Source organism: Nannospalax galili, unplaced genomic scaffold (assembly GCF_000622305.1).
Source record: "Nannospalax galili isolate Female #2095 unplaced genomic scaffold, S.galili_v1.0 scaffold253, whole genome shotgun sequence".
NCBI lineage: Eukaryota > Metazoa > Chordata > Mammalia > Rodentia > Spalacidae > Nannospalax > Nannospalax galili.
This window is the reverse complement of record NW_008335287.1, coordinates 2,055,973-2,071,423: the sequence shown is the minus strand read 5'-3', so window position 1 is coordinate 2,071,423 and position 15,451 is coordinate 2,055,973. Positions and strand designations below refer to the sequence as shown.

Genomic DNA, 15,451 nt, shown 5'->3' with positions numbered 1-15,451 from the left:
TATATACATATATTTCCTTTGAGACAGGCTCTTATGTATCCCAGGCTGCCTTTGAGCTTGCTACGTAGCCAAAGATGACCTCCTGACTCCACCTCCTGAGTGCTGGGATTACACATACACTACCAAGCCCAGTTTATGTGGTGCTGGAGATCGAACCCAGGGCTTTGTGTAGGCTAGACAAATGCCCTACTAATGGAGCTATATTCCCAGCTCTTACTTTAAAACTGTATATTCAGCTGGATGTGGTGATACATGTCTTCAGTCCCAGCACTTGAGCAGCAGAGGCAGGTGGATCTCTGTGAGTTCGAGGCCAGCCTGGTCTACATGGAGAGTTTCAGGTCACTGGGACTACAGGAAGACCCTGTCTCAAAAAGACCAAAAAAAAAATCCCCCCCCAAACAACTGTATATTCAGTTTTCAAAATTGGCCTGAGCCCACAGTATTTCTCATCCTCCCAGATATCACTATCTTGAATTTCTTCTTAATCACTTTTTCTTCATAGTTTTATCACACATGCATGTATAAACAATATATTATTTGATCTGAGAATTGTAGCATGTTTTCCTTCATGACTATTCTTTTCAGATTTAGATTTTTGCACAGTTTTATCAGCTGGCGTACATTTACATCGCCATTCCTGTTATTTGGGATTCATTCTGGTTCATCAGTGCCCGTGCTAAACACTTTATTAAACATCACCAAATATTTGTCAAATAATTTGCAAATCACCCTTGGATCCATTCATTTGAAGCGTGTCCTGTGTCACGTTCTGCTGTGTACACTTACTGTTATTCATTCCACTGTTTTGAATGCTCCTTGTTTTTCTCCTTTTCGCTCTAATAAACAGTGCTTCGGTGAACATTCTCACAGCTGTTTCCTATTATACATTCAGAGCATGCCCATTCTCTGGGGCATGTACCAAAAATGGAACTTGGGGTCACTTGTTATGAAAATTGAATTGCAGATTTCATACTGTTGATAAAATATTTGTGTTAATTTGCATCCCCACCAGCCTCCTCATTCTTCTACATCCTCAACAACATTTGGTACCATCTGCCCTTAATGTTTTTGCCAACACAGTGAGGGTGACATGATATTTCACTGTGGTTTTTTTCTCACAGATTAATGATTTCTGTTAATTTATATTCTTATTGTGTGTGATGTGTATATGAGTACAGGTACACATTGTCATGGCATGAATGTATGAGGTCAGAGTACAGCTTTCAGGAGTTGGTTCTCTTTCCACCTTGGTTTTGAAGCAGGGTCTCTCATTTTGGCCAAGCTGCATGTTGAATACTCCAGGCTAGCTGGCCCTTAGGTGTCTGGGCAATCCCCCTATATCCTACCTCCCATCCAGTGATAGGAGTTGCAGGATTACAGATGTACTCCATCTTACCCAGATTTTTCAGGTCTTCAGATTGTGTGGCAAGGACTTTTATCATTAGAGCCACCTCACTCGCCAAGATAACTAAGTTCAAATTTTTTTTCATAACTTTGTGGTTTCTGTTTTCTCTAATGTGAAAACACTGATGTATGTGTTTTTCTGTTGGGTTGTTTTTTTAAATTTTTATATGAATTCTTTATATAGATAATATGAATACAAAATGTTGGGCCAGTGAGCTGACTTTCTGCCAACCCTGATGACCTGAGTTTGATCCCCAGAGTCCACATGGTAGAGAGAGAGTACCAATCCCCATAAGTTCTTCTCTGACTTCCACATGTGCACTATGGTGCAGACCCATACACACAGAATAAGTATATGTAAAAAGAAAAAAGAAAAAATAATTGCATGACACACACAGGCAATACAACCATATACATAAAATAAAAAAAAATGTTTTTAAAAAAAGAAAAAAATGGAGCTGGGCATGGTGGTGCATACCAGCACTCAGGAGGCAGAGGCAGGCAGATCTTTGTGAGTTTGAGACCAGCCTGGTCTACATAGCGAGTTCCAGGCCAGCTGGGGCTACTGGGAGACCATGTCTCAAAAAGACCAAAAGAAAAAGAAAAAAAAAAAAAGAAAATGACCTCTCAACTTGGAGTTTGTACTTTATAATTCTTTCCTTGACCAGAAGTTATTAATTTTAATATAATTTCAATCTTTTCTTCATTGCTTTGTATTTTCTCTATCTCAAGTGTCCATTACTGTCTTCTAAACATTTCTTAGTTTTGCCGTCCATATTTAAACCTTTTTAGTCCATTTTTATTGTTGCTTTGGTTTGGTTTGAGGGGTTTTGCAAGAGTGAGAGGGAGAATAAGACATCAACTCACTCCGTAGCCCAGGCTGGCCTTAAATTATCTTTGTAGCAGAGGATGACCTTGAAAACTCCTGATCCTCCTACCTGCTAAGTGCTGGGATTACAGGCCTGTACCACTACCCCCAGCTCCATGGTAAAGATTTTAAATCTCCCTCAGTCTTAATGCTATAAGACTGTTCAAATTTTCCATGTTTTTGTCTAGTCACATTTGATACCATTCTCCTTGCCTTGGGATATCCACCTCATGAGACGGCATATGCATTGGCACAAACCTAAATTGTTTATAATACCCTCTGGTTAATCTCTGTAGTGGCTGTACATGTGCGTACTTTTCTACTAAAACTGCTTATTAGTGACTTCCCTTTTTCTCCCTAGAATAATATTGCTGGAAATTTATCTGCCTTTTGTTGTATTTTTCTTTATTATTAATATCTATTTTTGTTTCCTTCTGCTTTCTGTAGGTTTATTATGGTGGACTTTTTGTTGTTTGTTTTGGGGAGACAGAGTCTTGCTTTGTAGTCCTGACTGGCCTGAAACTCAGCATATAGACCAGGCTGGCATTGAACTGGTGGTGATTCTCCTGCCACTGTCTCCCAAGTACTGGAATTATAGGTCTAACCCCCCAACACCCAGTTTATTATTTTATTTCTTGAACTTCTTGGTGTTTTTGTTTTTTTCCAGGACTGAGGATTGAACTCAGGGCCTTGCAAGGCAAACTTTCTACCAATGAGCTATGTCCCAAACCCTCTTTGTACTTTTATTTTGAGAAAGGGTCTCACACTGGTCAAGCTGGCCTTGAACTCACTCTCTAGCCCAGGCAGACCTTGAATTTACTATCCTGGCTCAGCTTCTCAAGTAACTGGGACTGCAGACTTGTATCACCAGGCCTGACTATTTCTTGAATTTCTGAAGTTACTTAACTCATTGTTTTTGAAACTTTTTGATTTATTAATATAAATGAGGCTGTAAATTTTCTTCTAAGTACTTTTTTAGCTATAAGTAAGCAATATTTTATTTTGTACTTCTAAATATTCTATATTTTCTATTATTCCTTATATGACCTATGTTATTTAAGGAAACAGTCTTAAGTTTCTAAACATATTCTTTTTTTTTTTTTTTTTTTGGTCTTTTTGAGACAGGGTCTCCTTGTAGTCCCAGCTGACCTGGAACTCACTATGTAAACCAGGCTGACCTTGAACTCACAGAACTCTGCCTGCCTTTGCCTCCCAAGTGCTGAGATTAAAGGTGTCTGCCACCACGCCCAGCAACATTTTGTATTCTTATAATTAGCTTTGTTTTAATAATTTCCAACTATTGGTATTGCACTCAGGAAATGTGATCCATAGCCATCTGATAGCCATCCTTTAGCTTAGGCTTCATGTCCGGCTGCCATTTGTTCTTATAAAGAATATGTATTCTTGCTGGGTGTGGTGGTACAGGCCTTTAATCCCAGCACTTGGGAGGCAGAGGCAGGCAGATCCTCTGTGAGTTCAAGGCCAGCCTGGTCTACAGAGTGAGTTCCAGGCAGCTGGAGCTACAGTGAGACCCTGTCTCAAAAAGATTAAAAAAAAATGCATTCTCATTATTAGATAAATTGTTCCATATGTGCACATTTTATTAGCTTTGTAAATTGTATTGTTTACATCTCCTGTAACCTTTATCTTTGTCTGCTGGCTTTAATACTTGTTTTTCTTTCAGTGTTGGGTATCAAACTTAGGGTCTTGTGTGTACTAGGCAAGCATTCTACCATTGAGTTATATCTCTGTCTTTTGTTCTGTCAATCACTGTAATAGATATCAAAATTTCCCACTTTATAATTTGTTAAGTTTTTCCTGAGGCCAGGGAGCCAGTTTTTGCTTTATATATATATGTTTGGGGCTGCCTTTTAAGGTACACATGAATTTAAATTTTTCTTGTATTTCTGGATAAATATTGTATTAATTTTTGTAGTGACCTCTTTATCTGTAGTAGGACTGTTTGCCTTATAACTAACTTATTTTGCTAATATTAGTACAGTGACACCAACTTTCTTGTAGTTAGCATTTGCATGCTGTTTCTACCCTATGATGGAAACTATATCATATTTTATATATGTGTTCTATAAAATGCATGTAGCCAGATCTCATTCTTATTCAATGTATTACTTATTTTATCTGGAGAATTTTGCCTATTTTCAGTTCATTTAATAGTGATGTACTTCTTTCTCACTATATAGCCCAGGCTGGCCTCAAACTCCCTGTCCTCCTGCCTCTGTCTTGCAAGTGCTTGAGTTGCAGGCCTGTGCCACCACACCCAGCCTAATTCGGACATACTTCTGTCACTGAATATATCTTATATGATCTCTCTGTTGACCCTCATTTCTACTTCCTTAACTTGTTTTGAGGATTAAGAAGGTTTTGTTCATTTTCCATCTTTTTATCTACATAGAAATTATGTGATTTATTTTTCAGTCATTTCACAGCTTCCCTACTTATTAAACATACATATTTCACAATGTTCAAAGTTAAATTTTACATTTATTTATTTGTATGTGTGTTGTGGGGGAGTGTGGAGGTCAGAGGATGACTTGCAGGAGTCAGTTATCTCCTTCCATCAATTGGATCCTGGGATTGGACTCAAGTTTTCATGTTTGGTGGCAAGCACCTTTACCCACTGAGCCTTCTTGTGGTCCTCAAAATTAAATTTTGCGGTAAAAGTTCAAGTACTGGCCTAGCGTAATTGGTAGAGCGCTTGCTTAGTATATACAAAGTGCTGAGTTCAGAAGTCATTGGACAGGGTTGATAAGAATGAGAAGTGATGCAATGGAGATGACTGCTGCAGTGAACTCAGTACTGATGGTTTGGTTGGTTGGTTGGTTTCTTTGTTTTTGAGTGATGGAAGCAGAGAGATGGCAAGACAGGAAGTTCAGAGAGTGGGTTTCTATGAAGGATGAGTCATGCTTGCTTGGATGTTGATAGGAGTTGGCTAAGGAAAAGATGTAGAAAAGAAGGCACTGAGCTGGGGAGATGGCTCGGCTGTTAAGAGTGTTACCTGTTTTTCTAGAGGACCTGAGTTTGGTTCCCAGCACCACATCAGGCAGCTCATAACTACCTGTGACTCCAGCTCCAGAGGGATTCCATACCTCTGGCTTCTGAGGGCACCTGTCCACACCACACACATCACACACACACACACAATTAAAAAATTGCATTTAGGAAGGTCTAATGTGGGAGTGAAGACTCTAAGCAAGTACAGAGGAACTAGGTCAGCTCTGAGTTTGTGCTTCATTGATGTTTTTGCATCATCCCTATGAAACACTAGTAAGATGGATTTTTTTAAATAATGAGCTAAAGTCAGTTTTTCTGATGTTAATCTGCTTAGCCATCCAATCAGCAATAGAAATAGCTTAATCTGTTGAACATGTTAGAAGTTTATAAGTCATACAGTTTTAGAAATCTTTAAACTACTATTTTAGAACTAGGTGTCTTGGATTGTTCTGTAGATTGTAAGAAGTCATGGGGCTAGAGAGATGGCTCTGTGGTTAAGAGCACTGGCTGCTCTTGCAGAGGACCTGGGTTTGGCTCCCAGTATCCACATGGCAGCTAACAACCATCTGTAACTCGAGTTCCAGGGGAATCTGACGCCCTCTTCTGACCTCCTTGGGCATTGCATGACATGGATGCACTTACATACATGTAGGCAATACACTCATACACATAAAATAAAAATAATAAAATAGTTTTAAAAAGAAGTCCTGACAGATTTATGTAAGGATTTTTTAATCCCTAAGTTTTGTTTCATTCACTGAGTGCTGAGAATTGACCCTAAAGCCCTGTGAATGCAATTCATGTGCTACACTGTGAACTAGACCCCAAGCCTTTAGCCCCCAAAGTCTGTTTTTAAACTAGGACCATTATATTATTATTATTTCTCTTTTCATCATAAGTGCCAGAATGTCCTATTTGTTATGGGGTTCTTTACAAAATGTTCAAATTCTAGTTTGTCATTTTGACTAATTACATCTATCTTGCATCATTGCCAATTATAATTAAAATGTAATTGTAGCCAGATGTGGTGGCACACACCTGGTATCCCAGTACTGGGGGTTCTGAGACAGGAAGAACAGGAGTTGCAGGCTGTCTGGGCTACAAAGTGAACCCTGACTCACACCCCTACACACACAAATGAAAGTCTAAGAATATTGAGGATGAAGACTTTTCAACCTCCTGGGGGAAATAATCACAGAATTCTCATACCTGTCACCAGAACTGGGATCAGCAGGGTAAAGCATTCTCTGAAGTACTGCCTAGCATATAGTAGGCACTCAAAATGTTCAGTGAGCTAAGGAATCTGATCCAGTGCTCTTCAGTATATCTTTTAGATATTTTTTTCCCTAATTATTTCTCTTTGCCTAAAATGATGGTCATCTTCTTCCTGAATTTTTAATAATCTTTAAGGTTCTGCTGTAACTCTCAGTGTTTTCTTACGTCCCCTTCTTCCAAACCCCTTTTGAAGATCTAACAACCCTGAGTCTCTTTCTCATATACTTTCTATTTCTTTTTTTTCGGGGCGGGGGTCTTTTTGAGACAGGGTCTCCCTGTAGCCCCAGCTGACCTGGAACTGGATATGTAGACCTGGCTGGCCTTGAACTTACAGACAGCTGCCTGCCTCTGCCTCCAAAGTGCTGTGATTAAAGGCGCGACCCACCATGCCCGGCTCCTATTTCATTCTAAACATTTATTTCAGTTTTTCTCATCTTGAACTATTTTAATCGTTATTATGTAATTGAAAAATATAATGAAAAAACCATAATTTTATGTATTCTGTATTTTTAGTCTATTGAAGACAATGAAGTCTATTTGCCTAATGATGAAATTTGGACCTATGATATTGATAGTGGGTTATGGTAAGTAATTTTAAATTGCAGAATCTCCAACTTTACTAAATTATGAATGTTTCATGGACTACAGAGATTTGAGACCATAATTTGAACATCCCTACAACACTCATGAAGTCTCCCTCCCTTTCTTTTGGTGTTCCACTCTACAACTCTGCCCCTTCTCCCGTCCCCTGTGCACTTTGCCCTTACGTTCTTCTCAAAACCATCAGTGTCTCCGAAGGCTGTTTTACCCTACTCATTCCTGGTTCTGGTGGCAGGTGTGAAAATTTTGTGATTATTTCCTCTAACAAGTTGAAAAGTCTTTATCTTGGCTCTTCTAAGTTTTTTTTTGTTGTTGTTTGTTTTGTTTTGAGATTAGGGTCTCACTTTGTAGCCCAGACAGACCATCAACTCCTAATCTTGTCTCTGCCTTCCCAGGGCTGGGATTACAGGTGTGTGCCACCACACCCAGCTACAATTACATTTTAGTGATTTTTTTAAATTTTATGATTGGCAATGATGCTTTTTCACAAAGCAAGAGTTTAACGGGAACTTTATTTGCCTTCTGGAACGCTAAGAGCTGCTCTGCCTTTCTTGCTACAGGAAAATGTACCTAATGGAAGGAGAACTCCCTACCTCCATGTCAGGAAGCTGCGGGGCTTGCATTAATGGAAGGCTGTATGTGTTTGGAGGCTATGATGACAAAGGATACAGCAACCGAGTAAGCCTCTCTTTTAATTCAGGAATGCAACCGAATGTAATACCTAATGTCTCATTTCATTTCACAAGTTTGCAAATATTTTTAAAAGATGGTAACTGGAGAGCATCCTAAGTCTGTAATTACTAGGCTTTAAAGACAGTTGGAAGAAGCAGCCGCCCTGCTCCTCTTCCACATCTCTGCTTTAGAATTAGCCAGAGACTTGATTGGTACCCAGAGCAGGAGCAGGATGGGAAAAGACCATTTCAGTATGTTTTTTTACATGTCATTTTGTTCCAAAACACTCTTGTTTTCATTCATTCTTCAGTTTTAAGTTTCTAATTGGCAAAATGTTTAAAAAATAAAAGTAGCATTGATTTTTGAATCACAGATTCCCCTGATTCAGATTTGGTTTTCAGATGCCCTGTCTGCTAATAATGGTCTCATCTTTTAAAAGCTTTACTTTGTTAATTTACGAACGCGAGATGGAACTTACATTTGGGAAAAAATCACCAAGTTTGAAGGACAACCACCCACACCACGTGATAAACTTTCCTGCTGGGTGTATAAAGACAGGTAATACAGCAACTAAACTTTTAATGCATTCTTCACCTGTAAGTAATGATACAGCTTTTAGCTAAAATTGAGGAAACTCGAAAGTATGAACTTTTTATAACACATAAGTATAGACTTATTTTTTTTAATTTTTGCGTGGTGGTGCACGCCTTTAATCCCCGCACTTGGGAGGCAGAGGCAGGGAGATCTTTGTGACTTTGAAGCCAGCCTGGTCTACATAGTGAGTTCCAGGACAGCTGGAGCTATAGGGAGATCCTGTCTCAAAAAGACAAAAAAAAAATTATTTTTTTTATTTTATGTGTGTGCATGTATTGCCTACATGTAGGTAAGTGCATCTGTGTCATGCAGTGCCCTCAGAGGTCAGAAGAGGCTGTTGGATCCCCTGGAACTGGAGTTACAACAGACAGTTGTTAGCTGCCATGTGGGTGCTGGGATTTTTGCAAGAACAACCAGTGTTCTTTTTTTTTTTTATCTTTTTGAGCCAGGGTCTCCCTGTAGCCCCAGCTGTCCTGGAACTCACTATGTAGACCAGGCTAGGCTGGCCTTGAACTCACAGAGATCCGCCTGCCTCTGCTTCCCGAGTGCTCTGATTAAAGGCGTGTGCCACCACAGCCGGCCACAACCACAGCCATCTCTTCAGCCCCCAAGTATAGACTTATTTTGATGTCAGTGGTAACAGCAGTTCTAAAACCTTTTATAACGTGTCAGGAGAATGAACTTTATTTGGATTTAAAAATTTTTTAAATTTATTTTGGGTTTTTTTTTTGTTTCTTTGTTTTTTGTTTTGAGACTGGGTCTCCCTGTAGCCCCTAGCTGGCCTGGAACTCACTATGTAGACCAGGATGGCTTTGAACTCACAGAGATCCACCTGCCTCTGCCTCCTGAGTGCTTGGATTAAGGGCGTGCACCACCACGCCTGGCTTGGATTTTTTTTTTTTTAATTTTAATTAATTTTTTTTTTTTTGTCTTTGTGAGACAGGGTTTCCCTGTAATCCCAGCTGGCCTGGAACTTGCTATGTAGACTGGGCTGGCCTTAAACTCACAGTGATCTACCTGCCTTTGCTTCCCGTGTGCTGGGATTAAAAGTGTACGTTACCACTCCTGGCCTATTTATTTTTATTTTATGTGTATGAGTGCTTTATATGTAAGTACACTGTGTATGCATTGCCCACAGAGATTGTAGAGGGCATTGTACCCCTCTAGACCTGGAGTTATGGATGATTGTCAGTCACCATGTGGGCACTGGGAATCAAACCCTAGTCTTCTTAACCGCTGAGCTCTCTCTCCAGTCCCATTATTTTGATTGCTTACTTTAAATAATTCATTTAACTTAAATTTCTAGGTAGCTTATACATTGACATGATTCAAAGTTGAAATCATGTTGAATCAAATGAAAGGTCTGTTTTCCTGTATCTGCCACCATCCACCTTGACTTCACACATGCACACATACACACAAAAACCCAGTCCTTTCATTTTTGTTCTTGTGACATGGCTCCCAAACTTGTCCATCACTGGAATCATCTGAAGATCTGAATATCAACAACCAAGCTGTTTTCTAGCCCAATTAAAGTACAGTCTCTGGGAGTGTGTCCTTTTGAAACTCCTCAAATGACCCAAGCTATAGATTTGTCTGCTCCCAAACTTTTTAGAGTAGAGAAGTGAGATCGTGTCAAGGAGGTTTACTCACCTGCGCTCTGCTTGCAGCCTTTTCCCCACCCCCTCCAGTTCTGGGGCTTCAACCCAGGGCTTCTCACATGCTAGGCCAGCACTGTGCTACCAAACTATACCCCAAGCTCCTATTTCCAGCTTCTGATGATATTTCCTGAGCCCTCCCTAAAGACTACCAAGAGTTAGAAGTGTGGTCAAGCCCCCTGTGGCTGGTTTTCTTTAGATTCTAACTTGCTGTTCCAGCCCATATATGATTTAGAAATGTGGTGGTTTTTCTTGACAAGTCCTGTATGTACTGGTTTCCTCTTCCTCTTGCCGTTATGTGAGGGATGAAAACAGCTGTGTTCTCTTCTACTGTGGGTTTGTCACTTTCTAGAATTGGATCATTTATGTCTCTTTCTTCAATTCTTTGATTTAAAAAAAATCTTTTTCTGGTTTATTTTTATTTTATGTGTATGAGTATTTGCTTGCACATGGAAATCCCCAGGGAGGCCAGAAGACGGTGTTGGATTACCTTGAGCTAGAGTTATGGATGATTATTAGCTGCCATGTGGGTGCTGGAAATTGAACCCCGGTCCTCAACAAGAACAAATAGTGCTCTTAACCATTAAACCATCTCTCCAGCCCCTAGCTCTTTGATTGAAAAAAAAAAACAATAACGATAATTGTGTAGATTATTTGGCTTATTTAGGTGGTTAGAGTTAGAGAAGGGATCTATTTAAAACTTTCTTTTAGGTATATGGTTTCTGAGGCAGGGTCTCATTGTGGTACTGGCCTGGAACTCACTATGTAGGTCAGGCTGTCTGTGAACTCAAGACAGTCTTCCTGTCTCAGCCTCCTGAGAGCTGGAATTGCAGGCACGAGGCACCATGTCCAGCTAGTCCAACTTTCTGTGAACACACTAGAAGCATAAATCCTAAAGTGAATCCTTTTGGGTTTGTTTTTCAGATTAATATATTTTGGTGGTTATGGGTACAGGAGACACAATGAACTTCAGGACTGTTTTGATGTTCATGATGCATCTTGGGTAAGAAAATAATCTCATTTTTCCCTCTTAATTTTGCATTGCCTTTAAGCCTTAGAAATAATGACTCTAATCTTTCTCATTTTAAGAACTACCAGTTTGCTGTAATTCACACTATGAAAAAAAAAACCTGTATTTTATCCTTTTAGATTTGGATCCTGTTGGTGGAGATTCTCTTGCTCAGAGGGATTATCCTTCGTGGTTACTGGGTCCTAGTTTATGTCATTAATTACGTGTACCTGCTTCTACTAGACAAGTAGATGCTTTAGCACACCTTGGGGAAATTGGTTTATGTTTGACCATAATGCCTCTTGCTGACATACACCTCCTTTTAGACATGTCCACCTGAGTTATTCATGGCTCAGAATGACTTCTGGATAGCAGTGCAAGAGGGGGCAGTGATATTACTTTTCAGAACTGTTCTTACTAATTAGAGAATAAATCAGTATTGGCAAAACAAAGGAATAAAATGTAAATTTTTTTTATTTTTGGTCTTTTTTGAGATAGGGTCTCTCTGTAGCCCCAGCTGGCCTGGAACTCACTGTGTAGGCCAGGCTGGCCTTGAACTCAACAGAGATCCGCCTGCCTCTGCCTCTGCCTAGGCAGAGTGCTGGGATTAAAGGTGCCATACCTGGCTGTTTTTTGCTTTTGTTTTGAGACAGGATCTCACTCTGTAACCCAGGCTACCATGGAACTCACTGTATAACCCAGGCTGGCCTTGAATCCATGCTGGTATGCCTGCCTCAGCCTCCGGAGTGCTGAGATTATAGTTGTGAGCCACCACAGCCAGTTTATAACAATAGTTCTTTTTTTTTTTTTGTCTTTTTTTGAGACAGGGTCTCCTCGTATTCCCAGCTGTCCTGTAGACCAGGCTGGCTTCAAATTCACAAAGATCAGCCTGCCTCTGCCTCCCAAGTGCTAGGATTAAAGGCGTGTGCCACCACGCCCAGCAACAATAGATCTTTTTAAGATACTCTTACCCCATGATATACAGATTCCTTTCAGTCTTATCTACAATATGTTGTTGCCCAGTGTCGCGGTACATGCCTTTAATCCCAACAATTGGGAGGCAGAGGCAGGTGGGTGAATCTGTGAGACAGAGGCCAGCTGGAGATGACTTATGTAGTGAGTTCCAGGCCACATAGTAAGATCCTGCCTCAAAAGACCAAAATCAAACAAACTAAAGTAGAAAAAAAACTGAATCACTGTACATTTTAATAGAAATATATATATATGCATTGTATATAACTGCTGCATATGGACATTTTATTAAATTTCTATTTAAAGTATTAAAATCCCCCTGTTTCTGAGGGTTTTGTTTGTTTGTTTGTTTTGAGCTCCTGGAGTTTCACCCAGGACCTTATGAAGCTAGGCTTCTACCACCAAGCTACACCCTCAGCTCTCAGCATGTTTTTTGATTTTTAAAATTTTATTCTCTCAGTGTGTGTGTGTGTGTGTGTGTGTGTGTGTGTGCGCCATGGCATATATGTGGAGGTCAGAAAACAACTTTGTAGAGTTGGTTCTCTCCTTCCACTGTTGTTTTGTTTTTTTTTTTTTCTTTTTGAGACAGGGTCTCCCTGTAGCCCCAGCTGTCCTGAAACTCACTATGTGGACCAGGCTGGCCTTGAACTCACAGAGATCCGCCTGCCTCTGCCTCCAAGTGCTGGGATTAAAGGCATGCGCCACCATGCCCGGCTGTTGTTCTGTTTTTAGACAAGGTCTCACTATGTAGCAGAGTTCACTCACTATGTGACCAGACTGGCTTCAAACTCAGAGAGATCTTCCTGCCTATGCCTCTCAAGTGCTGGGACTACAGGCGTGCACCACCACGCCCGGCTTCTCCTTCCACTTTTTGTGTGTTTTTCTGTTTTGTTTTGTTTTTTGTTTGTTTTTTGTTTTTGTTTTTGACAGGATTTCACCCTGTAGCCCCAGCTGTCCTGGAACTCACTATGTAGACCAGCCTGGCCTTGAACTCACAGAGATCCGCCTGCCTCTGCCTTCGGAGTGCTGGGATTAAAGGTGTGCACCACCACAGCCGGCTCCCCTTCCACTTTTATGTGGGTTCTGGAGAGTGAACTCAGGTGGCCAGTCTTGTGAGGTAAGTACCTTTACCCAGTGAGCCATTTCACTAGCCCTGTTTTTGAATTTCTAAAATGACATAGCTTTAAAACTTTGCTATTTAAAGTATAACTGGGCTGGCTAGATGGCTCAGTTGCCAGAGGCTGAAAACCTGAGCTCCATTCCTGAAACTCATGTGATGAAGGGAGAGAACTGATTCCTACAAGCTGTGCTCTGACCTACACCTGGGGAGCCGGGTGCAGGCACACACAACAAATAAATAAATAGTCTAATCATTTTCAGGACTATAACTTGTTTACATTTAGCCACCTTTACAGTAAGATCACTCATGTGTTCCCCTCTGGTACAGTGGCGCTGATGATCACATTCTGATGTTTTTGGAGAACAAGTTTCTAAGCTAAATAAATCATTTAATTTACTTATTTAGCAATTACCATCAAATAAATGATATATTTTTGACATGGAGCATAAAACTAGCATAAAAGACAGCTAGAGTTCTTATAGAGAGAGGACTTCAGTCTATCAGAGGCTAAATACAAGACAGGTGTGGTTTACATGCCTGTAATACCAGTACTTAGGAGGCAGAGGCAGGAGGGTTGCTCAAGTTCAAGGCCAGCCTGCTTTGCATCATGAACCAGGGCAGCCAGGGATACACGGTGAAATCCTATCAAAAACAAAAAAATAGCAGAGAGAGGAGAGAGAGGAAAGGAGACAAAGAAGAAGAAGAAGAGGAGGGGGGAGAGGGGGAGGGGAGGAGGAGGAGGAAGAGAGAATGCTAAATACATTACAACTGCTAAAACTTTCCCTTGCTGGCAAAGAGTTTTATCTCTTAGAAGATAATAAGATAGGCTGGGCATGGTGGTACACACCATCGATCTTAGTACTCAGGAGGCAGAGGCAGGCAGATCTCTGGGAGTTCAAGGCCAGCTCAGTCTACATATCAAGTCTAGATAGATGATGGATGGATGGATGGATGGATGGATAGATAGTTTAACCTAGAACAGGGCTTCTTAAGTCTTTTCTACTTGCTTCTCCTCTCACCTAAGAAATTTTTACATGATCCCAGGTATATAGGTATATAAAATAGGTGTACACCTACCGGCAAAATGACTCAAAGGGTAAATTAGGTACTTCCCTCGAAGCCTGATGACCTGAGTTCAACCCCAGAGCCCATATGTTGGAAGGAGCTAACCAGTGCCTGAAAGTTGTTCTCTGACCTCCACATGACTGCCCTCTCCCCACTAAAAAAATGTAAAAGAAAAAGATACACAAATCATTTACTGATAATAAATTATAAAGAAATTTTTAAACGAATCTTTGGTATACTTATAATATCTTTTATTTTATTTATTTTGTGTGCATGAGTGTATTGCTGCATGTGTGTTAAGTGCACCCCTGTCATGCGATGCCCAGCAGAGGTCAGAAGAGGGTGTCCAATCCCTTGGAACTGGAGTTACGGTTGGTTGTTAGCTGCCATGTGGGTGCTGGGAATTGAACCCGGGTCCTCTGCAAGAGCAGCCAGTGCTCTTAACCACTGAGCCATCTCTCTAGCCCATAATAGTACCTTTTTCAAAAAAGATTTGTTATTTTTATTTTACATGTATGAGTGTTTTGCCTGTGTGCATGTTTGTACATCACATGCATACAGTGTGCTTGCTGAGGCCAGAGAGGGTATTGGATCCCCTGGAACTGGAGTGTCAAGTGCTTCTGAGCTGTCTTGTGGGTGCTAGGAACCAAATCTTGGTTCTCTGCAAGAGCAGCCAGTGCTCTTAACTGCTGAGCCATCTTTCCAGCCCCTACCATTTATTAAGGAGATGGATTTGCTTATATATCTTTACATAAAGAATTAAATCTTGGTTGGATATACGATACTGGAAGATACAGAACATTTGCAATATTTTTCAGAGTTGATCAATATTTTGACTTTGTAATGGTCAGTGCTGAGAATACTGATCTGCATAAATACATAATATAAAATGGCCAAAGTATGTTTTAGGGCCATTTCAGAATTTCTTCCCTAACCCCAAACCACATTTCACTTCACAAATCTTTATGAAACTCAAATCAACAGCTCAAACAGCAGTTTTTAAAATCACATATTCTAATACCATACAAGCTAAAGGTATACTAAGCAGGTATTTACACTCTAAGGAATAACAATAGTAAGTTTTTTTTATAATTAAATCTTTGTACTTCTTGGCCTTGACGTAGCTCAGTAGAGTCATGGTCTAGCATGCACAAAGCAATCCCCTCTACTACTTAGGACAAGGCATGGTGCATACCTGTAAT

At 40.3% G+C, this 15,451-nt stretch overlaps 1 protein-coding gene across 2 annotated transcripts in view; it reads left to right on the top strand.

Moving 5' to 3' along the window:
• Nucleotides 1–15,451, top strand: part of Klhdc1 (kelch domain containing 1) — a 44,457-nt gene that overhangs the window by 4,121 nt on the left and 24,885 nt on the right. For both annotated transcript variants that reach the window (XM_029561982.1, XM_008829863.3), the window contains exons 2-5: nt 7,073–7,143; nt 7,720–7,837; nt 8,271–8,389; nt 11,008–11,086. In XM_029561982.1, coding sequence (XP_029417842.1) covers nt 7,073–7,143; nt 7,720–7,837; nt 8,271–8,389; nt 11,008–11,086 — 387 coding nt within the window. The remainder of the gene's footprint in view (nt 1–7,072; nt 7,144–7,719; nt 7,838–8,270; nt 8,390–11,007; nt 11,087–15,451) is intronic.